We start from the raw sequence: 25,643 nt of genomic DNA on the forward strand, positions 1-25,643 counted from the left end.
ATGTTTCTGTCCTGGTAGAACAGTTACCAATGATGATAAGCAGGAGGCTACTTGGATATTTTCGCTGAGGCTGTGTTTGTTTTCTGCCATCATTGTACTTGACCAAGAGTTCCTGTAATCATGTTGCCTCCTCCTACCACTGTTCTTTGCCAACTGCCTCTATTTTCTGCCTCTCTTTTTTTTTTTTAAAGATTTTATTTATTTATTTGTCCGGGGAGGGGGCACAAGCAGGAGGAGTAGCAGGCTCCCTGCTGAGCAAGGAGCCAGATGCAGGACTCAATCCCAGGACCCCAGGGTCACGATCTGAGCTGAAGGCAGACACTTAACCAGCTGAGCCACCCAGGCATCCCTATTCTCTGCCTCTTGTCTTGGTTCTCTATCTCACTGAAAAAATCTTACATGACCAGAGGAAAGCTACCAAAGCAGTTGTTTGTTTTTTGTTTTTTAAACTATATGGTTTCTTTTGTTATGACAGTTCATTAAAGTAATACCAGCAAAATGCCTTAATGGATTATTTGCCAGATAAATAGATCCTTTATTAAAATTGAATTTTATTTGTATATAGCTATTTCTATAGAGGTTGCCAAATACTTTTGTTGGGTGGGTAAAATACTGTTTTAACTAATGCCTTTGCAATTTATAATCTGTATATGATAAATAAGGCCATTTTTATGCCCCACTAGATTACCAATAATGATTTTGCTCTTTTTATTTTGTTAGATTTGTAAAAGTGGTAGAGGGCCTCAAAACTAAAGGAGTTGCTTTCATTAGTCTTTCCATATATGTCCATATCCACTATATAAAGGCATAAAAAATATAATTTTGATGATTTGGTGCCTTTAATTGTAGTAGTGGTACCCATTTTTATATTTTGTGAGATTTTTTGAGAGATTAGTACTTTGGGCTGAGGAAAGAATATAAAGAATGCTTTCAACAAGAACTAAAGGACACATAGTTGAATAATGAATAGTAGTGTAATTAGCAGGGCTGGGAAGAAGTGGGGAGCTCTAACACTCAACCACATACATATCTTATAACTTACAAAGCAGTGGTGGTTCAAATGCTATAAAAGTCATTCAAGTTCAAGAAAATGGAATTCTAGTACTAACTGTTTTCATTAAATAATGATGGATATAAGTGACTGTGGAATTAACTACATTATTTTAAGTGAAATAAGCATGTTCGATTTTTGAAAATTGTGCTTTGCATGTATAAAGTGGTAGTAATTATTTACTTTATAAAAATATCTTATTCCTTTTGGCAGTAAAATCTTCCATAATGTTTACAGTGTGATTCAATTTTCAGATATTTGTTTACATGCATATTTCAGGGATATATCTCATACACAAGATTAGTTGTATCTGTCTGAGTAATTATTATAAGAGATTTATATTGAAATTTTTCCCATAGTATACATTTAGCAAACATTACTATTTGTTTAAACTTATAGAATTGTAGAAAACATTCTGTGCAAAGCTTTATTTAAAATGTAGACAGATCTTATCCCCATTCTTTAACAGATTATATACCTGACTGGCTTTAAAACATACGGAATTATTTATGCATATTTATGTTCATTTAATTTTCTCAATGATGCTTTTCAGACGAGTTTTAGAAGCTTTGATACAAAGCTACAATTTTACTTGGTTATTTCTTCCATGTTACACAGGGAATTTTCTTTTTGAAGCTGAATTAGTATAATCAACACCTTTTCTTCTATACTATTTTTCTGATCATTCTTTGCGAAAAGAGTTCAATGAAAGATGTAAAAAATGTCTTCTTGAAGGTGTAAACTTTTATTTTATGCACACTATCTCTTTATAATAATTTTAAATTAATATTGTCACTCTGTTGAGAAGATGGAATATGTCTGTGTAGAAGATCAAATAGAAAATCTGCTGAAAATTAATTTCTTATATGTGTGTTTTGAGAAAGCCCTCATTTAACATTAATGGTTTAATTTATTCTTTCAAAGCTAAAAAAGTAGGAATGAATGTTGAAGTTGATTTTTTTCCCTTCACTTTCCCAGTTGTTTCATCACTGGTCTACAATTCTGACTGTTGAGAAGACAGATCTAACCACTTGGGAGAGACTTTAATCTGTATTTTACAATTATACATAGATTTTTATATTTTGACAACCTCGTTGGGAGAGATGGGAATGAACATTTTCTTTTTGTCTTGTCTTTATAAGAAATTATAATTAGGACAGTAATATATTTATAAAATGTCATATCATAAAAACAAATTATGATGGCAGAATGTTTCAGTATCAGGGCTTTCTTTGTAGATTAGAAAGATTTTCTCTGCCACCATGATTTCTTCTTTTTCCCTTAGTAGGAAATGGATTGTGTGAACCAATTTTCTAAAAGAGAAAAGCCCCGATACTCTGAGGCAATTATTTCTCTTCTAATTGATTCACACAATTATTTTGAATTATTTAATATATGTATCATAACTTCAGTGCCTATTCTAAAAAATGAGTTTGTTCTTACATTGAAAAGCAGTCACTAACCATTAGCTTCCAAATGAAAACTTAGCTATAGATTAGCTATAGGGGGGAATATGCCGTTTTATTATTGTTAACTAATATTTATTGAGGATTTACTTTTGTCAAGCTCTTATTTAAGTATATTATATGTGTTAACTTTTTTTTTAACCCTCACAAAGTCCTTATAAGGTAGGCCACATTATTCACTGTCTTTTTTACAGAGACAGAAACTAAGGCAGTATGAAGTTAAGCAAGTTGTACAAAGTCACACAGATAGTGGCTAGCACCAGAATTTAAACACTAAGCCAATGTTTTTCAAACTGCAGTTTACAACGAGCATTTTAAAAAACGAATAGAAAAACTTAAAAAGTAGTAACTGTGCAACAACAAAATAAACAAAAACCAAATAAGCAAAAAACAGAATCTCAAACCTATAAATGTAGAAAACAAACTGGTGGTTGCCAGCAGGGAAGGGGTTGGGGGTTGGGCAGAATGGGTATAGGAGAGTGGAAGATACAGGCTTCCAGTTATGGAATGAATAAGTCATGGGGATGAAGGCACAGAATAAGGAATTTAGTGAATGATACCATAATAATGACATGTTCAAAAAGATGGTACCTACACTTGTAGCGAATCAGCATAATGTATAAACTTAACATATATATATAAACATAAATAATATATGTATAAATATATACATAAATAATATATAAATATAAATATAATGATAAATCACTAAGTTATGTACCTGAAACTAATGCAAAATTGTGTGTCAACTATACTCAAGATAAATAAATAGGTAGATATTATAGAGAAATAAATGAAGGAAGCTTAAGATTTAAAAATAGAAGTATCAGTGTGCGTTATATATGAATCTTTGGCCTAAGCCGCGTGTGTGTGTACATACATTTGTGTGCACTGGTTTATGGTTTAAAGTGACATATTTCTTACTAAAAACTAAAAGTTTGGGCCCAGAATGTTTGAGAAATATTGCAGGGTGCTAAACTGGGTTTTGGCATCAAGTTCTAAGTCTGTTTTAATGTTATTTTGTCAAGTTGCCTTTCACCTCTCATGCTGAAATACATGGTAAAATGTAACCAACTTTCCAGTGCTTTAAAAAGGAAAGCTCTTCCAAATTGTTCCTCTTAGTGTGTTTGTTCCAGGTTATTCTCTAAGCTTTTTTTTTGTTTGTTTGTTTGTTTTGACTAAGCCTGTTTTATGAAAAAGCTGAATCTTTGGCTAAAACTGTTGAATCCCTGATGTTACAACTTGAGTATTCATTTATTTTTCATTTGTTTATTTAATAATATTGTGTGCCAGAGACTCTTAGTTTAGAAATTCAAAATAACAAGTTAGTTAACTACTATCCTACTAAAAAGTAAACTGAAGATTGGGATAAAAAAGCAGAAATGACTAATGTATAAGCAAGTATTTTATTTTTTAAAACTTAGAGCTTACATTCCAAAAATGAAGGAAAATCCTTAAAGAGAGTTTGAGGTAGAAGGAAAAGAAAAATCATCCATTTTTCAGCTTTATAGTGCTAGAGCCATGTAAGCTTGTTCTTTTGGTTCAGGGTGCAGAACGAAGAATTAGGGGAAAATGAACCTGCACCAGGATTGTCTGATTCTTGCTTGCAGTGTAGGAATTCAAGGAGAATTCACTATGATCCTATCTTCAAACTGAATTTTAAATTTTGATCCAAGCCCTAATAAATCATAGTTTTGGGTTTTTTTTTCAATCTATGTTATAATGTTATACCTTTCACAACTCTGTTAACAAACTAGCAGCTTCCGGTGCCCTCGTCTGGAGCAAAATGTTTCTGAAGAGTAAATTCTCAGATAACATAAGTGAACTGAATGACAAAACTCTCTTGAATGTATTTATTTGCTTATGAGTTGCAGTTATTTGTCCTTAGTATTTATTGTTTCTTCTTCTCTTTCTTTGTTTAAAGGAAAAGTAGGTGATTTTCTTTCTATGTCCCTCATTTATCTTTTACCATTTGGTTGTGTATTTTTATATGTGAGATATTTCTCCCTAACACACACATTTAATATACAGCTTCATCTTGACCTGGAATTGACTACCGACATTTAACTGTTGTTGATCAGACAGCACTTCTTTATCTCTTTAAGTTTTAAGTGCTGTTTCTGACGAATGCCAGTCCTTTTAGTCCTGTTCTGTAACAGATATACCAGGAATCAGTATACCATCTAGATGTCACAGAGGGAAAAGAACACTTTTGGGAGGGGGAGGGGAATATTGTTTAAATATGATAGGTGTTACAACACCCCCTTTTTAAAAATGTATTAAGCTTTAGTCAAATCAAAGGAATTCAAATTTTATTAAAAACCTTGTGATTTTACAACAGTAAGTAATGGATGTTAAAGCATTTCAGTAAAACGTAAATACAGAGAAAGAAAATAATTACCCCATGCTTGGATTTTGGTGTTTGTTTGTTTTGTTTTTTTGCTGATAAAATATATTTTAGTACTTTAATTTTGGCACCAAATATGGATGCTGTTATATGCCACATTGATGTTGGATATTTTGGTATAAATTATCTCTCTTGCCTTGGGGAGTTTACAGTCTAATCAGCTGAAGAATGATGTGGGGAAAGTTTAGAATCTATTTGTTAGATTGTGAGGGAAGCCCTATTAGGGGCCTTCCTTTATAAACAAAATTTTACATATGCTATCTCCTTGAATCCCCTCAACAATACTATAAGGAAAGTGTTATCTTTATTTTACAGATAAGGAAACTAAGATACAGAGAGGTTAAGGATCTCCCCAAAGTCACACATTTTCCAAGTGTTAAGGCTGAGATCTCAGATCTGTCCCTGTCAGTGAACTGGTAGACTTTAGGAATAAGTGGAAAGAGTATTTTTGATTGTTTGCATTTGTGTCTACTTCTTCCCCAAATCTAACCACTCTTTCCTTTATCTTGGCAAAAGGAAAGAGATATGTAACTTTTTGGAGAAATTATACCAGAGAAGTTTCTTATTTGAGAACACCAAGAACAGCAGAGGACGGGCTGATGGGAAGGAATGGAAAACTGGAGGATGAACTGAAAGCTTTAAGTACTGAACAGTGAAGACCCCCAGATCCCTTTTGTTGTCATGCTATCAGAGCTCTAGCAGCTTATACCAGCCCCACCCTTTAAGACAGAAGATTGTATTGCGCTTTGAACATATTGACTGGCTCAAGACAAAAGACCGAAAAAATACTAACATTTAGGGAGCCCATCTGATTGCCCTTCAGTGAAGTCTGTAAGCTCACAGTGCTACTTAGGTTCAGTGGACTTCAGTAAGCTCTTTTGTGCCTCATTCTAAAAGTGAAGGTACTACCAAGCCGTTAGCGAACATTTAAAGACAGTCTCCAGTGTGAAAGATAACAAAGACTAAAACAAATAGAAAAATAAAAAGAAACCAGAAGAAACAAAGACAATTCAGGAAACAGAAAAAGCCTTACAAGCAAAATCAGAATAAATGTCCTCACAGAGATAATAGAAAACTATCACGTTAATAGAAAAAGGGAAATGATGCTCTAGAAAGTAGAATATTAGTGCAGATGGTTTTTAAAAAATATACCAAAATGCTATGTGAAAGTAGCCTAGAAAGTTAAAATTAGAGGACTACAGTAAGAAATCTTTGGACTTAGATAGCACATTATCTGAGTCTGTTTTCATTTATTAATAAAGGACCTTTCTCAGTTACTTAATTGGTGATGGGGGGGGCTCTTATATAGCAAATTGCTATGTATTATTATATGTAGTATTATGTAGTTATTTATATGCTACTGAAGGAAAATTATCATGGGTACACTGACCTTAAACTTTAAATTATTATTTGTTCAGTGTGATGTATTTATTTTAAAATATGGTTGTGCCACTCTTTCCTCAAAATGTGAAATAAGTTTAGCAAAGTGTGAACATACATATGTATATTTGGAGAGAGAGAGAGAGATTGTGTTGCATTAACAAAATTTGCTGAAGTTTTGTTTTTAAATCAGGAAGTCAGTCTGTTTTTTGTGACCTTTGTTAAAATTTACCTTTTCTAAGTATTTTGCAGATTTGATTTTCTACCTTCTAGTAGTTTTTAAATGAGTCTAACAGAGGTTAACCTTACACTTAATTTAAGCAGCCTTCAATGACATTGTTTTTTAACATTAGTCAGAATATGATAAACTGAAGTAACTGAAATGGATTGTGGTTAGTATTACTGTCAGGGTGATGAATAATCCTGACATACACCAGCAACACACTGCCAGTCAGTAATCCTCAAAGTGAAGTATTTATTCTGTAATCATCTGAAGTTACTATGGTGTGGAGTGACCATTCATTATTATTTATAAATGAATTGTTTTATTTACACAGCATTGCCAGTTTATCCCTTAATCCTTCCCGTTTTCTTAGTTTAGTGCTGGGTGTACTAACTTGGGTAGATTCAGAGTAGGGAACATAGACCTACCATGAATTTACATAAAGATTGTTTTCAAAACACCTAGAAATTGGTTTGTGTTTTTAAGAGTTTTTGATTAAAAAAATTAAAGTTGAAGTTTAGTATTTGTAGCTTTTTTTATATGCTTGTGTGTGTCAGATTTTCAACTTCTCATTCTTGTATTTCCCTCTGATCTTCAAAACTTATTTTTATGTGAATTTGTAGTGTTGGGGGGGGCAGTTACTACTTTTATTTTAGTTAAGGGTTAATTGACCTACAACATTCTATTAGTTTCAGGTCTTCAAAATAGTTATTGATATTTGTATATATTGCAAAATGATCACCACAGTAAGTCTAGTTAAACATCTATAGTGTGCATTTTAGAGTGGATGATGTAGTATCTTTTTTTAAAGTCACATGTCCACATTCCTGTCCAGTTCTTTATTCCCAAAGTCTACTTAACTTGAATTCAACATTAGTTTATGTTGAACAAATGTGATGATTCAAATAATTACTAATTTGCTGGTTAACTTTTATAGACATTATTCTGAGGACTGGGCCAGGAACAAAAGTGAATGAAATAGTCTTTACTTTTTAAAGAGTCTTATAATTTAATGTATGTTATATATGAACCATTTATAGAAGAATAATCTAAGCAGAAACATTTTATTTCTGTGTGACTTAATTTTAAACTCTCCCACTTTTAGAAAAGGATTTTTGTTTTTAAGTGAGTTCATGATTTATGATGTCAACCAGGTTTTTGGAAGTGGAAAAAGGTTAAATTCTAAAAACAAGAAACAGTGGCTCAATATAAAAGGGAGAATAGACAATTAGTTACATTTTTTAATGTTAGGAAGAAAAGAAAATTAGTAGTTTCACTTAGAAAGATAGCCTGTAGGTGCACCTGGCTGGCTTAGTTGGAAGAGCATTCAACTCTTGATCTCAGCGTTGTAAGTTTGGGCTTCACGTTGTGTGTAGAGATTACTTAAAAATCTTAAAAAAAAAAAAAAAAAGATAAAAGAAAGATATATCCTGTGAAACTATATTAACTTTTTTACTTTAAAAATGTATTTTAAGTTAGTAAATTAGTGAAGTTTTAAGTCTAGTGTGACATATCTCAGGAAATTGTTCAAAAATCTGGGTGATACCTTCCTGATAAATAGGCAAGATAATTAAAAGAAATTAGTAGCATTCAGAACTGTTCAGATCATTTATAGCCCTATTGTTTAATGCCCTTGATAAACTTGAGGTATTACCTTCTTTATTGCATCTTTGTAAGATTCTGTCAGGGGCCCTAATTTGTTCAACAGTTTCACTAATATCACAAATTGATCATACAACTCACTTTGCGGTAATGAAAATAAAAAATTTTAAGTGATTTTTGCATAATAAAATGCATGAAATATTTGAGTGAAATATGAAACAAAAATGTGAAGTTTTACATTTAGTCTTAGAAATTTGTAGTACAAAAAAAACGGGAAGAAAGGATAAAGTAAAGTCGGAGTTAAAAATATCAGTGGCAGTAGTGTTGTTAATGGGAGGGAAGATCAAAATGTGGCATTTGTTCCTGGCGTGTAGCCCCTGGTCACTTAGAGGGGACTGTTTACATGTGTATATATGAGAGAGACTATCTTACTGAAGAAGTTGAAAGCTTAATTGACTATATGCTTATTGTTAACTAACAGTGATTTGGCTTTTGTAAAACCAAATTGGGTCAAATATAATTATTATTACACTCTTATATTGTGGCTTATAATGTGACCTATTTTTAATCTGTAATGTAGGTGCAAGGTAAGTATTGAGCTTCATTTTTTTTACAAATGGAAGTCCAGTTCTTTCAATACCATTTTTTGAGAAGACCATGTTTTCTCATGAAATGTCTTGGCACCTTTGTAAATAAATTGCTATAGATGTGTGGGTCCATTTCTAAACTCTGTTCTGCTCAATCAGTTTATCTTTTCTTATATACATACCACACAGTATATCTTTTCTTATAGCTTTATAGTAAGTCATAAAGTCAGATCATGTGACTCCTTTTTTTTTTTTAATTACTTTAGCTATTCTGGTTTCTCTATTTTTCATATAAATTTCAGAATTAGTTTATCAGTCCTGCTGAGATTTTGATTGAGATTATATTTCATTGGTAGACCATTTTTACTAAAAATTATGTGTTAATAATACTGAATCTTTCAGTCCATGGATGTGGTTTAATTTCCATTTCTTTAGATTTTCTTTAGTCTCTCTCTAATGTTTTGCAGCTTTTGGCATATGATTATTATATATACTCTGTTAACTTCCCTTTAAATTTCATGTTTTTTAAGAGTTATAAAATTTTCACTTTCAGTTATTATTTTTTGATACAGAAACACAATTAAATTTTATACATCAATCTTGTATTTTGCAACCTTGCTAGACTGAATTTTGCAACCTTGCTAGAGTTTTTGGGACTTCGTGCATTAATGAATATATCATCTCTGAGTGAATACTTACTGGATTATACAGTGTTGACCACAAGTGCTGAGAATGCCTTGCCGTTGGTCTTAGGGGAAAAGTATTCATTCTTTCACCATTTTGTATATTAGCCACTAGGTTTTTCATAGATGCCCTTTATCAGGTTGAGGAAGTTTCCTTCTGTTTCTAGTTTGTTAAAAATTTTCATTATCATTGAATATTGAATTTTATCAGATACTTTTTCTGAGGATAATCATATAGTTTTTCTTTTTTAGTCTGTTAGAATGGTAAATTTTATACTAGTTGATTTGGGATTCATTTCTGAGATAAATCATACTTGATCATTGATGTGTTATTTTTTTGAATTTGATTTGTTAATATTTGCCAAAGAATTTTTGCATCTGTGTTCATGAAGGATATTTGTCTGTAATGTCCTTATCTAGTTTTGACATCAGGGTAATGCTGGCAGAACAAAATCAGCTTTAAAGTTATTCCTTCTTACCCTGTTTCCTGGAAAAGATGGTGTAGAAGTTATTTCATCCTTTAAGTTTTAGTGGAATTCGTCATTGAAACCATTTGGGCCAGGAGTTTTATTTCTGGGAAGGTTTTTTTTTAAAACTTCAAATTAAGTTCATAGATTAAGGGCTATTCATATTATCTTTCTGTTATCGAATGAATTTTGGTAGTCTGACTAGCAGATTTTACTTATTTCATTTTTTATTCTTGATTTTGGTAGTTTTCTTTTTCTTTCTCGCCCTCTCCCCCCCCCCTACCCCACCACCCCCTCTGGATCAGCCTGTCTATGGATTTTGTTTATTTTTCTATTGCTTTTTCTTGTTCAGTTTCAGTGATCTTTACTTTGTCTACTATTCTTTTTGATTTGGATTTAATTCCTCTTCTTTTTTAGTATTCTAAGGTGGAAGCTTTAACCTATTGATTTGAGATCTCTTTTTGTTTCTAATGTAAAAAACTTAATGCTACGTGTTTTTATCAACACTGATTTACAAGGTCCAACAAATTTTTGTATATTGTGTTTTCATTTTTATTTCATTGAAAATTTTTTCTAATTTTCCTTGTGATTTTCTCTTTGACCCATGGATTACTGAGAAGAGTGTTGTTTAATTTCCACAGGTTTGGAGAGAACATCCTTCTCTTGTTGATTTCTAGTTTGATTCCATTATGATTGGAGAATATACTTTGTATGATTTTCAGTTTTTAAAATTAGTTGAAATTTGGTTTATGGCCCAGAACATGGTCTGTGTTAGTTAATGTTCCATGTGTACTTGAAAAAAATGCTTCTTCTGTGTTAGGTTAAGTGTTCTATACATGTCATTTACAACCAGTTAGATAAAATTGGTTGACAGTGTTGTTCATATCTTAGATTTCTTTGCTGATTTTCTGCTTGTTCTGTTGGTTACTGAGAGACGAAGGGAGTAGTATTGATGTCTCCAATTATGATTTAGATTTGTCTATATATTTTTTCATTTCTGTCCATTTTTGTTTTATGTATGTGAATCATTTGTTTTGGGGTACATGTTATGAGTTGAATTGTGTCTCCCAAAACAATATATTGACATCTCACAAGGAAGGAGGTACCTATAGATGTGACCTTATTTGTAAAGAGGGACTTTGCCGATGTAATCAAGTTAAACTGAGGCCATTGGGGTGGGCCCAAATCCAATATGACTGGTGCCCTTACAAGAAAACTAAGGCACCGCGTTAAGACAGACATCAGGAGTGAATACCATGTGGTGATGGAGACAGGGATTGGAGTTCTGTTGCCACAAGCCCAGGGAACACCTTGGGATCCAGGAAACTGGAAGAGGCAAGGAAGCATCTTCCCTCTACAGGCTTCAAAGAGAACATGGCTATGCCAACAACTTGATTTTGAACTTTTAAACTCCAAAATTGTGAGACAATAGATTTCTGTTGTTTTAAGCCACTCAGTTTGTGGTACTTTGTTACAGGAATCCTAGGAAACAATTTTAAATTTTTATGATTTCTGGATAAAGGATCCCTTTATCATTATGTAATGTAACTCTTTATATTCCATGTTCTGAAGGCTACTTTTTCTGATCTTAATATAGCCATGACAGCATTATTTTATTACTTGTAGTTATCTTTTTCTGTTACTCTACCTTAAAATTTACGTGTTTTTTTTTTCCCCCATAGCTGTGTCCAGTCTGCATTTAAGGTCATCAAAAGAATTATCCTCTGATTTTTTTTTCTTTTGTTTCTAGCATTTATATTTGATTCTTTTTTTTATAGTTTCCTGCTCTGCTGAAATTTCCCACCTGTTCATGTAAGTTTTCCACCTTTTCCCCTAGATTTTCTAGCATGTGAATTGTAGTTACTTTAAATAACCTTTCTGATAGTTCTAACATCTGCATTCTCTCTGAGAATAGTTCTTTTGATTGCTTTGTCTCTTCACAGTAGGTCATTTTTTTTCTTAGTATTTTAAGCATCTCATAATTTTTGGTTTAATATCAGTAGAGACTGGGATATGAATACTATTTTATGCCCAGAACTGTGGGTGCTTTTTTGTAGGTCAGACAATTTGTGTGGGGAGTTCAGTCAATCCAGGCAATAGGTGAGCTCAATTGGGTTTCTTATCATCATTGTTACTTTAAGTACAGCACAGACTTCACAAATTCCTCCATTCCTTCCATTTGAATTTGTCCTTAGTATGGATCTTAGGGTCCTAGAGATTTTGTCTCGCTGTTTCTGTTCCACTCTCTGGCAGATCCTCTATGCCTGTGGCACTGAGGACTTCTCTCTACTTTCTTTCCTTTCCCCATGAGTAGATTGCTGTTGCTTGATACTTAGTACCAGGCTTATGGTCGGGGTAGGGGAATTCCTTCATTCTGAACCAGCATCATTCTTTTTTTTTTTTTTAAAGATTTTATTTATTTATTTGACAGAGATCACAAGTAGGCAGAGTGGCAGGCAGAGAGAGAGGAGGAAGCAGGCTCCCTGCTGAGCAGAGAGCCCGATGTGGGGCTCGATCCCAGGACCCTGGGATCATGACCTGAGCCAAAGGCAGAGGCTTTAACACACTGAGCCACCCAGGCACCCCAACCATCATCACTCTTAAGCAGACCTTGCGGGGTCTTCTCAGTGGGCCTTCTCATCCTTCTTGTCTGTACCCTGCATGACATCCAGACTTTGCCTTGTGTCTGTGGCAGGTCACAGGCATGAGAGGTTTTCTTGTCCCTCTCCCAGTAGTAGCAGACCTCTCCTTTATATCAGTACAGAACCCTGGCTCAAAGAGGGTTTTTTCCCTTTCTCCTAAGTAAAAGGGCTTTTGCTTTTATTCTACCCCAGAAGCAGTAGATTTTTGTCTGGTCCTCTGGTAATATAGAATGTCTTATCTCTCTTCCAGGTTCTGGGATGAGAGCATTTGGTATTCCTCCCCTATCAGCCTAAGGGTTTTGATTCATTTTAAGAGTGAGATTAGGAGAAGTGGGTGGTATTTGTGCTTGTCCTCCTTAATACCAAGTTACATTCTATCTCGAAACTTTCTGATTGTCCAAACCACCTTCTATGTTCTTTGTGGCTCCCAGTCATTGAGAGTGTGCTAAGACCTGTGAGTATCCCAAAGTTGAGGGTTTCAGTCAGCAGTAGGTACAAGCTGATTGGAAGCCAGAGGCTCTGGCAGCAGCTTTTTAAAGTTTGCAAGTAGACTTCTTTTAGGGGAAGACTGGGAGCTGGACATTGAGCCCTGGTAGGGAGCGGGGGATTGGGGGGGTGGGGGGGAGTGGGGGTGGGGGCGATGATAGCCTTTTAAAAAACTCTTTGTGTGCTGCAGTCCTGTGGGACCTTGTGAACAGAAGCCCTAATGGCCATGTGAACTGGGTGACCAAGGGATCCATCTTCTAGGTGGCAGCCATGAAAGCAGAAGTGCCAGTCCTGTGCACAAGCTCTTTCCAGGGAGATATTAGTGATTTGGAGAGGGCTAAAGGAAAAATGCAGAGGTAGTGTCTGCTGGCTTCTCTGGTAGCAGGGGAGGATTGCACTTCTTAGATGTGTGTTAAGTTAGGATCCTGACACTCAGGCTGCAGCTTTTAAGATGTGCAACTAGACATCTTTCAAGGAAGGACTGGGAGACTGGCATTTCTCTCTGCTGTCTCAGCACTGAGCACTGGGGGATAGTTAAGCTGAGTCTCCTGAGCTAGTGTAGAACTGTGCGATTTTGGTTTGGTTTTGCTGTTGTCTTATGGTCTCATGGATGTGAACCTCATTGGCTTTCAGAGCTAGGTGTTCTGGAGGGCCTCTCTCACAGGTGGAAGTCTTAATTGGGGTGCTGGATGTTGGGTCCAAAAATCTTCAGTCTTCAAGAAGTTGTGAGTTTTGAGTTTCTTCCCAATTGGACGCTACTATGTTGGAGGTGGGATTTATGGCAACAGTGTGCACAGCCTTTACCTGTTACTATGTGCGTATTTTCTTGTTGTCTGATAATGTAGCTCTGCTAGTTATAGGCTTTCTTCAAGAGGGAACTGATATGTGTGTAACTGTAGATTTAGTTTGTCCATCGGAGGAAATGAGCTCAGGAACCTCTTATGTCATCATCTTGGACTGGAACGCCTGATGTTAATGGTTTTAACTGTTTCTTTAAGTGGTGAGATGAATCTTTCTGAAAATGAATAGGTTTTATTATATCAGCCTTGAGCCTCTTTGGTGTATATCATTTTCATAATTGCTGAAACTATTTTTTTTTCCTTTGGCCTTGGATTGTTAAAATTGGTGTTTTGTTTTTGTTTTTTTGGTGGCGGGGGAGGGTTTCCTTCTAGGCATTTAATTTAACATTGCCATTGGATTATCAGATTATTTTAATCAATTTCTGTGCCTTTCTCAAATTCAGGTAAAAACCTGTAGTAAAAATCATGTAATATAAGCTGTAGCTGAAGAACATAGAACTGCAGAGGCTACTAAATCTACCATTGTGAGCATTTGAAATGATTTAGATTCTACATAGGCGCGATAAGTAAAGTGGAATATTTGCTTTTTCCTAGGCTGTGTTTGTTAAATTGAAATAGTATAGTAGGTATATGTTTAACACCACTTGCAAGAAAGTGTGTTTTCAAGGGATTAAAAACTGCTCTGGTACTTGAAAACAAAAGTGCTTATTTGTTAACTCTAAAAGCCACAGTAGTGTGCCAATGAAATTTTTTTCTTGACAATATTAAATAAAATGTAGAGTGTGTGAAGATAAGTGCCAAACCATTTCAGCCATATATAGCATATGACAAAATACCCTAAAAGCCAAGGTTGAGTAAAAATGCTGATCAGGCTGTTTGTTATACTTGTCATTTAGATAAAAGAGCTGCTACAACTGACACAAAATAGTACTGCACCCCCTAACAGTGGCAACATTGCTTAAATGACAGAGACTATCCATTTATTTTCTTCTCTCGGCGGTGGGGGAAGAAGGCAGGTGGTGAAAAAACAGAATAAAATTCAGTGGCTTCTTTAAAAAGCTTTAGCAGCACAGAGAATTTTTTTTTTTAAGATTTATTTATTTATTTATTTGATAGGCAGAGAGGGAGGCAGAGAGAGAGGAGGAAGCAGGCTCCCCGCTGAGCAGAGAGCCAGATGTGGGGCTCGATCCCAGGACCCTGATGACTTGAAACAAAGGCAGAGGCTTTAACCCACTGAGCCACGCAGGCACCCCACAGAGAATTTTAAGGCTCTTATTGGGTTCATGGATATGGATGTATAAATACAGAAGTTAAGCGAAAAGTAAAACCATGAACTTTGGGGACAATATTTTCCTTTTTGTTCACCTTTTTTTTTTTTAAAGACCCTATTCATTTATTTGACAGAGAGAAATCACAAGTAGACGCAGAGGCAGGCAGAGAGAGAGAGGGAAGCAGGCTTCCCGCTGAACAGAGAGCCCGATGCAGGACTCGATCCCAGGACCCCGAAACCATGACCCGAGCCGAAGGCAGCAGCCCAACCCACTGAGCCACCCAGGCGCCCCTGTTCACCTTTTTTTTTTTTTAAAGCTGTTTGTGCAAAGCATCTTTCAGTGCCCCAAGCAAGATATTTTTTGTTTGTTTGTTCAGATATGAAAACTTCTGCTGAAGTGATACCTATACACATTAGATAAGTAGGGATAAAAATGTACTAGCACATTTTCAAAAGGATATTTAAGCTAAATCTCCCACGAAAGGATTCCAATGACTTTGCAAAATCAGCATCAGCATTTTTATCAATCCATACAACCCAAATCATTCTAGGATTTGCTGGTCAATTTAGTTATAAAGTTGGTTCTAAATATTGCCCCTGCCACTGTTTCGGTAGCCAGTCATTAATTGTCATTTAACTTCTCTGACTCAATTGCTTTGCCAAAAATTAGGAATGCTAATAGGTTTATATTAAGGGGTTGATGAGAATATGAAGTAACTTATGTCAGAGTCTTAGAACCTTCACTTAAATCCAATACATAGTAGCATTGTCATCAGATAGAGGGGACCCTTTAATCTGTATGTTATTTATTTCTTGTAATCCTCCAAACCAGATCACTGTTCTGTAATCAGAAATTATCATCTTTTATGATATCAAATTTGCCAATAATCCATTCCCTTTCATCCTCTGAATTTGAAGTTTTTTGGTTTAATCCATTCATGAATTATTAGATACCTTTTAATTAATGTTCCGTCCTTTAATCTGGCATTTTTATAACATATAACATTGGATTTCTGTAACATGGATTTCAACCATCTTGTTATATTTTCCTTGCTAGTTTTTAATCCCTTATTTTGCAGTAGCCCTCTTTCAGTGTCTATAGGCCTATCCTACTTACAGGAAAAAAATATATATAAAATGTCTCTTGCACATGGCCTCTTAAATGCTGTAGGACAGGCTTTAAGTGTAGTCATAGAATTAAAAGAGGTTTCCAGTTTCCCAATCATACCAAATGAAGATGAGATTGGAGATAGATTTAGATTAGTCATCCAGATCCTAAGCAAGATCCTAAAAATTGTTGTGTTCTTTTACCTCCCCTTCCTGAGCCCCTTTTTAATTTTGACATCTCTTCACCACTCCCTTATAACGACAAAATGTATCTTTTATGATACCCTATCCTTCAGTGTTTCCGAAGGCCCTATTTCTGTATTTTATGCACCAGAATGATCCTTTACTTTTTCTTCAATCCTTTCTTCTGCATCTCATCCTCGAGATGTTTGGATCTAATGATTTTCCAAAGAAGGCCTTCACAAAAAGATGTAAAAAAAACAACAAAACAAACAAACAAAAAAACTCTTTTGAGACTTGGGTTTTAAAAGAGAAGTTTGTTAACTTAAGCAAATCTCTGCTTTGTTGAATTTGTGAGATTCCTTGCCAATTTACTTTGGCTTTCTTCTTAGTAACTATAATCATTTAGGAACTTCTGAAGAGTTGGTATAACTTAGAACAGTTCATATATTAATCTCAAAAGGAAGAAGGATTTATGTCAGTCATGGTGGTAATAAGGGTTACAATAACACTGATGGCAGCTACGATTGTGAAGTACTTTCTTTGTGCCAGGATCTCTGCTAAGCACTTTACATATATTATTAGCCTTTATGCCAACTGATTAAATAAATCTTGTATTTGAAAAATGAAAACATAAGAAATTGTTGAAATTAGAAGAAACAATTTGTAATTAATACAACAGTTTTAAGTAGATAAAATGACCTCAAGACTGGATTTTTGAGTGCTGAATTTGTGTCTCCTAAATTTATGTTGACTTTGAAGTAGGTTACTCAAAATACTTCTTCATTTTTAAAACAGGGATTGCTAGCTCACATATTTACCATGAGAATGTGTAATAATGTCTTATAAAATGCAAAGGGTGTGCTGGGGGTATTAATTAAATAACTTCAGGTAAGAGTTCCTAAAATTTTAAAAAGAAAAAAACTTAGAATGCATCAATGCTGTAAAAGTCATTTATTTTTACATCCAACTTTTACTAGTAATTAGATGAGAAAGTCCGTTATGTGCCTTTGAAGGGGTCTGTGAATCCAAAACTGTTTGTTTTTAATTGATGTAGTAGAAGATAGTTGTAATTTGCTTGACATTTCATATGCTTTTCATAGTAACATTTGGATGCCCTTTGGACTTTTAAAAGTAATTTTGCTTTTGGTTATTTTCTTGAGGAAGGGTAATTCAGTTTATTGGGACTACTTTGTACTGTGAGGCTTATAACAGGTAATGCACAGTACTGTATGCACCATTAGAAGATCATGATGTTTAATTACATTCTTTTCTAAGACTACTAATTTCATCAGGCTTATTTAGTAATTTTTTCTTAAGTGTTATTCCTCAAATAAGCTGCAAAATAGTAATAAATGTTATCATGAATAATTTATTGTGTGCCAAGCACTGAGCTGGGCATTTCCACACACAGTATTTTTGTTTCTCTACTAATTAGCAAAATTACTTCTCAGAGAAGGTAATAAAAAGATGTTTTTTTTTTTATTGCAATACTCTTAAGAAACCTGATTTAGAAAGTTTTGTTTTGCATATCATGTTCTGGAAGGTATTAGTATTTCTGCAACAGAATATTTATCACTCTACCACAGTTGTCAGTTTTGCTATTTCTGAGATAAGAATGTACTAGGCATAATGATTTTTTTTTCCTATTTGTAGATTTTCAAGAGTTTTGGTGTTCTTTTTTTCTTTTATTTGTCTTTTCCTACTTCAATCTAAGTTCTTATTTCCATTTTTTTTTTTTACAAACATAATGCTTCTGTTACTAGTCCTGATACTCTAATTTTTAAGTCATTCTATTTTATCTGAATGACTTTAATTCTGTTGTGACTCAAGCTTTATTCTGTAAATTAAAAAAAAACTTATATTATTTGTTAGCTTTTTGTAATTTTTAAAATTACTTTTCTGTATCCTAAAGCTATTTATTTTTTACCTTGTTCTGACCTTGAATTGCACCTCTCTCTAATCAATACCTATTTTTTATTGATTTTTTTCAGGAAGTTATGACCATTTTAAATGACCAGTATTTTTACTTTTCTTCCTTTAATTAGTTTGCTGATGTAAAAAAAAAAAAAGTCTATCAAGCTTTTCTAGTTAAATTGTACAAAGAACTCCCTGTAGAAGATATTGCTGTGCATCCTCCTGAATTGTCCTCCAATTGTTACTCTTAATATACTGTATAAGTAAGAGAAGCCACAGCATTTATTTTTAGTTCTTTTGCAAAGATGAATAAACATCTTGAAATGCTGATTTAGACAATGTTTTAAAAATGCTATGAAGCACTTTGGTGTATGCCTGACTCTTGCTTAGTTAAATGTTTTGCAGCTTTATAACATAGTTGAATTCAGCTCATCTTTTAAAGCAGTTGTCAGAAAAATATAGGCCAGCATGGTAGAATGTATTAGCTCAATACATTGTCTCCATTTTATTATGAAGCTGCTGAGGAAGCTGTGATATACAGCACTGTCATTACAGATCTATTGTTAGGATGGTTCCACAGTCTTCTTTGCACTGCCATTAATTTATAGCAGTAAACAATATGTAGCCTTCCAACTGCAGCAAAGCAGAATCTTTTAATGAGGTGGATGTTATTACCACAATAAATCAGTGCTTTCACGTAATGTATAATTCAATGTGTGTATTCCCACTGTAACTTCTCTGAGTAAGCTGATAGTGTATCATTGTCATTGCACAGCTCCACTGTTTTTTTTTTTTTTTTTTTACCTTCTTTTATTTGGGGACTTCTTTTTTATATGCTTACAAATAAATGTGGCACGTCTTGATAGCTGTCCTATAGCAAGCTTCAGAAACCAACTGTAACAATAACAGCTAGAATCAATACTGTGGGTTCTACCTATATGGATCTCTGCATGATGCCATTTTTTTCTCGGATGCTAGTGAAATCAATCCTAATTGGTTTTAGCATTATATTCAAGAAACGTGATTCTGTAACTATTGATTTTGGAGGTATACTCATTTTGAGAGTAATAAAAATAGGAGCAGATAAAGTGAATACTTAATATGCTGCAGAACTATACAAAAGGAGCATTGATTCTATTTTTAATTCACATAATTTGTCTTCCAATGATTTTATTCCTTCACTCTTTCCTTTTGTATGGCTCAGTGTTTAGGGACAACAGCTAAAATACATTTAAACCCATTCCAAATTGATTCTGTAACAAAGATTTCTTGCAGTCACTTCCATTCTTAACTGGCATAAATTTAGTACACCAGCTTTAATTCTTCTGTACAGAAACTAATGCTTTAAAAGATGGCATTTTAAATTGGTATACTGAGATACTGGTCTAAAATAGTAATCGATAAAAGATTTTTAAGAATTTGCTTGTAAAGTTAAAAAAAAGACAATATAAAATGTTGATTCAAACCAAGCTATAGAAAGGGGACAGTCCTAAAGATAGTTTTCAAAAAAGTTAACAATTAATTTAAGAAAGATAGTGAAAATGATGAATTTAAGATGTTGCCTTAAATCACATATTAACATGAAAAGCATTTTAAAAACTAGTTTAATTTTGCTTCATTTTTAACAGAATATTTCAGAAAAATCTATTCTAAAACCCATATTTGTTATTTATTTCAGGTTAGCATACCCCCTATAAATAAGATATTTAAGATATTTTCTTTCTCTTTTAAATGAAGTGACTAACTCCTAAGTGCTCATTTAAGAAAGTCAGCTTTTTTTTTTTCAGTGAAATGGTAATTATATTTCAAATAAGGAATAGAGATTTTCTAGAGATCAGAATGTTTTATGAGAATGAGCTAATACTTAAAGCAGGTGGTTTTTAAAATTCTTGGAGACCTCAGATTCCTTTGAAAATTTTAATACTCTGTTTTCCTTAACATTTGCATAATCACAAAAAATTTTGCATGCTTTTTAATGAAATTCATGTATCCCCTAAATAACAACAGGTGCAGCAATAATAGTAATACCAGCTAACATTTATTTAGCTCTTATCTTATGCCAAGTAATATTCTAAGGGTTTGTTTTTTTTTAAGATTTTATTTATTTATATATTTGACAGAGAGAGATCACAATTAGGCAGAGAGAGACAGAGAGGAGGAAGCAGGCTCCCCACTAAGGAGAGAGCCCCATGCGGGGCTCGATCCCAGAATCCTGGGATCATGACCTGAGCCGAAGGCAGAGGCTTTAACCCTCTGAGCCACCCAGGCGCCCCAATATTCTAAGGGTTTTACAGGCTCTTGTTTTATTCAAACTTGACCCCAATTCTGAATGATAATCTTAAAAGTAATAGCATTCATTGAATGTTGTCAGGCATGGTTGGTAGGACTTTACATGTAATTACTCATTTTATTTTCCAAAACAACCTTCAGACTGCATATTATTACTATTCCAGTGAGCCCACATTCCACAACACTTCGCTGTACTGCTCTTCAGCCCTCTGCTCTAATGTATCGTTTTCTGGTATAAGCTTGTAATCTGCCTTCTAAACCCCCCTCCCCAACATACACACACATAAACTTGATTGATTGGTTTCAGGCAGGGAAGTTTTTATCCTCTAAATTCTGCTTTTATCCATGCTTGTAGAAATTTCTAGATGTACATTTAACCCCTTTTCACTCCTTCTGTTCCTTGCACTCTGCATTCCCTTCCAGTTTTGTTTCATCCTCTTTTCAGAAGCTATTGTAAATTAATTCTCTAACATCAAGATTCTGTTTCTGGTTCTTGCTTCTGATGACCTAAACAGGATTTTTAAGTGCTTTCCAAAGTATTATGTAACTAATATTCACTTCATGTAATTGTCTTTATGAAAATACTTGTTACGGTCTGATTAAAAACCTGTATTCAACAGAAACTAGACTCACTGAGAAATGACAGGTTTTTCCCTCCATTTACATGTGCATGTTTAATCTGCATTGGAAAAAAAAATTTCCATCCACTTTCTGAAAGTAAAGCACCATGTTTTTAGCTTCAGTGGAGTGTATGTGTATATTTAAATTGACTTTCACACTTGCTGATAGGATGACATTTGAAGAAAGAAATAAAAGTTGATTACATTTATGTGTTCTTGTTTTGTTTTGTTTTTCTTCCACACTGGCAGCCAATAGGAGCTTTGAATCCAAAAAGAGCAGCATTCTTTGCAGAGCGTTATGAATCATGGGAAGATGATCAAGTTCCAAAGTTCCACTATGGTACTCATTACTCAACTGCAAGTTTTGTTCTTGCATGGCTGCTAAGAATAGTAAGTTCAACTTGAGTAATAAACCATGAATGACTAAATTCAATGTTGTGGAGAATATGCAGTGATTGAAAGTTGTCAGCATCTTTTTTAAGTGCTAAATTTTTTTTTCAGTGGTTAGATCTCTAATTATAAATATCTCTTTACCCCATTGGTATGTATTTGATAACATGTTACTATAGAATAGCCTTAAAAATGTTTCACCTGGAATTAGTATGAGTATTTTTTTTAAATGTGCCTCTTCAAAGGGTTGATATCTCATCAGATCTTAAATTGTAACATAGGTTATTTTGAAATATAGTGTATTAAAATAAGAACTAAATAAGATTTTGTTAAGATAGCATATATTCATATATTTTAGAAACTTCAGTTGATGCAAATGGAATAAAGTATGTCTGTAGATTACACCAAGGCTACTGTGTATTGATAATATATTGGTTAAACAAGAAATGTTTCTGTAAAATTGAAAGGTGATTCATCTACTAGAAAGTAATTTCTTTGGGAAAGCATTAGCAGCACATCATTAATTAAAGCTTGTTAGTAGAGTACAGGCAGACATAAATCCTAGAAGTAATTTATAGTGCTTAGCTAATTTCAAGCAATTATCTACTAATATGTGTTTAAGTGTTCTTTAACTAAGAGGAGGCTTTTAAATCTCCCAAACATTTTTCTTTTGTTAATCACAAATTAAATATTGAGCCATAATAATAGGAATATTATATATTAGACTATTTCCCTATACTATGAAGAAAATACAATGTAATTTATGTTTGAATTTTATAAATAAGTTGTTCCTGAAAAGGGAGAGAGTCTGAAAAATGTTACAAATGCCAAATTTTGGAAACATTTCTTCTGAAACAATAATGATTTAAAATCATTAATATAATAATTTAGATATAATTTCCATTCTGTACCTAGTTTGTATTTAGTTGGCTAAAGTCTATTATTCATTAAGGTATCTAAATGTAATGATTTATTTAAAAAAACATATTTTTATACATGAGGAAACATATGGATTTTTTAATTGCTTATTTTTTAGGAACCTTTCACAACTTATTTCCTCAATTTGCAAGGGGGTAAATTTGATCATGCAGATCGAACTTTTTCATCAATTTCCAGAGCTTGGCGAAACTGTCAGCGTGATACATCTGATATTAAGGTACAGAAATGTTTCATTTTAAAGTTACCAATACCATTGTGTTCTTTGTTGAATGAATGTTGACAATTTCTCTCTTGCAGCGTAGCACTGTTCACTAAAGAGAAGCTTCAAAGGCTGAGGCTTTAATTAAATGGCCAAGAACCACTGTACAGAATCTGTCTGTCTGTCTCTGCTTCTCTGTTCTTTGTCTGTTTCTACCTGTCATATGTCTCCCTGTCTCTTTCTTTTTAGTTACAGAATGGTTGTTTTTTTTCCTCCTTGGAATATTTTTAAAGGAAAAATAGAGTAGTATGAACATAAGGGTAGCATGCTGAATGTCATTGCAAACTCAATAAATAAAATTAATACAGTCAGAAAAATGCTGTGAGAAGACTCTCAGCCTTTAAATTTATTTAATTTTATTTGGCTTCATTTTATTTTAAAGATCCCATTTCTCTTTGCGTAAGGTAATCATCTTTAACTTGCTATGAATTTTAAATTCATACCTGACTCTGCTTGGTTGCACTGTTATTGAGGGAAAAGAAGAGTTCTGTCTATACATATGTTCACTACTGTAAAAAAATAAAAAACTATAGCTAACCTAATCCCTACTAGATCTTTGCTTCCAACCTCAGAAGTATTTTATTTTACGACATACTGTCTCTTTCTGCTAGGTACTGTGTTAGATGCTCTTGAATATAATGAGATACGCCTATGGATGTGAAATTCCTTATCGTCTCATAAAGAAATATGACTTCTATAAATATTTATACTATATGGAAGAAAATGATAGGCACCATATAAGAAATATTGGGGTTTAAAAGAAGAAAAGTTACATTACCAATGCTTATATTGCTATAGAGTACCTTTAAAAACTTTAATATAATAATTATATCTTTTAGGTGTGATGCTTTGCAGACTATAAAATGTATTCACATGATATATCTTACAATAGAGCATAACATTGCTTATATCAAAGGTATTTTATTGAAGAAGATTACATCATATGCAGAATAACTTTTTATGTTGGGACATCTATAGGGTTTTTTTTTCATATTGCAAATAATGTATTCTGAGATATGTTGAAATTATATATCATATTCTTTAAGAGTCATCAGTAGAGGACTTCTGGCTGGGTCAATTGGTAGAACATGTGACTCTTGATCTGAGGGCTCTGAGTTCAATCCCCACTTTGGGCCTAGCGCTTACTTTAAAAATGGGTAATTAGTGGGCGCCTGGGTGGCTCAGTGGGTTAAGCCGCTGCCTTCGGCTCAGGTCATGATCTCAGGGTCCTGGGATCGAGTCCCGAATCGGGCTCTCTGCTCAGCAGGGAGTCTGCTTCCTCCTCTCTCTCTCTCTCTGCATTCCTCTCTGCCTACTTGTGATCTCTGTCAAATAAATAAATAAAATCTTTTAAAAAAATGGGTAATTAGATAACAGTAAATCATAGTAGCTAATAGATTTAATAATTATTTTTGAATTCTTCTAATCTTAAAACTATTGAATTACTTAACTCTTTTGAGACATAATAAGGGATATAGATACATGAAAACAGTGATAAGCCTGACTTTTTTGTTGTCAAATTGAAAATATGATTTTTAAAACATTTGTTAATTCTTTCCTTTGTTAAGCACCTCAAGACCAAGTTATAGCTGTGTACTTAAGTTTGGTACTTAAAATTGAAAACAATAAACAACAAAAAAAAACCCCAAAAAACAATAAGAACAAAAATAAAATTATGAATTTGAAGATTTTTTTCTGTTCCATAATAAGCAGATAGTGTATAACTTCAACTTTCTACCTCCGAGTACTAGACATTTCTTCTTAATGCTTTGTTAGATAAGAAGTGTAGATGATAGATCCTTGTAGTTCTGTCATCTCTTTTCCTCTGAATCTTAGCCTTTTTTCTCTCAAGATTCTTCAGTTAGCACAAGTCTGGTTCAATTTTCCCAAACACCTTAAAATACCCTACTTGGTAAAAAATTAAAAATGCACACAAAACAGCTGTAACATTAAAAAGTAAAAAATAAAACCCAGAGGAACTTCTTTACCTTTCTTCCTAATTTTCTTATTCCTTCATGAGTAATAAAGACTTAAATTCATCTAACATTCTTTTTTTTTTAAAGATTTTATTTATTTATTTGACAGACAGAGATCACAAGTAGGCAGAGAGGCAGGCAGAGAGAGAGAGAGAGAGAGAGAGGGAAGCATGCTTCCTGCAGAGAGCCCGATGCGGGGCTCAATCCCAGGACCCTGAGATCATGACCTGAGTCGAAGGCAGCAGCCCAAACCACTGAGCCACCCAGGCGCCCCATCTAACATTCTTTTGAATGCCCCAGCAGACTTTAATAAAAAAGCTCCAGCTACAAGACAAATATAGAACTTCAATTCTTGCTATTGTGCTACTTAATTTCTGGCTTTCTGGCAGTGTTATATAAAGCATCTATATGAAGAAGTAGAATACAGGATTAAGGAAAAAGTTAAAAATTTAAATTCTAAGTATCAAGTTGATTTGGTCTGAATAAAAATATAGTTTCACTTATGAATTTTATTTAATTATGTTCAGAGGCACAGAAATTTTCTTTAGGACTATTTGCTAAAACCTACTTGCTCTTATAACCAATAGGTATATTCTCCTTTTTTTTAAACCACAAAATGTCTGTAGGGTATGTAGAACATTGATAAATTACATTTTTTATATTGATAGCTAACTAATTTAGTCCTTAAAACTTGTCAAGTACTTTGGAAAGTATGTAATACATGGTTCCAGATGCTATTTAAAGAGCCTTATTACACATGGCTAGATGGTCCTTGTAAAACTGAGGAGGTATTTAATCTTGCTTCTTTTCTTGTATCTTGCCTTTTTAAAATTATTACATTTTAACACCTTAGCACATTAAAGTTATTATAGTAATATAATGTATAAGAATAAATGTATAAG

The 25,643-nt window shown here is 33.6% G+C and overlaps 1 protein-coding gene across 2 annotated transcripts in view; it reads left to right on the plus strand.

Annotated features, from left to right (window-relative positions):
• Positions 1–25,643, plus strand: part of LRBA (LPS responsive beige-like anchor protein) — a 734,202-nt gene that overhangs the window by 541,535 nt on the left and 167,024 nt on the right. For both annotated transcript variants that reach the window (XM_013059156.2, XM_004758045.3), the window contains exons 45-46: positions 21,427–21,567; positions 22,604–22,723. In XM_013059156.2, the coding sequence (XP_012914610.2) occupies positions 21,427–21,567; positions 22,604–22,723 (261 nt within the window). The remainder of the gene's footprint in view (positions 1–21,426; positions 21,568–22,603; positions 22,724–25,643) is intronic.

Source organism: Mustela putorius, unplaced genomic scaffold (genome assembly GCF_011764305.1).
Source record: "Mustela putorius furo isolate JIRA1106 unplaced genomic scaffold, ASM1176430v1.1 tig00000242_pilon_pilon_pilon, whole genome shotgun sequence".
NCBI lineage: Eukaryota > Metazoa > Chordata > Mammalia > Carnivora > Mustelidae > Mustela > Mustela putorius.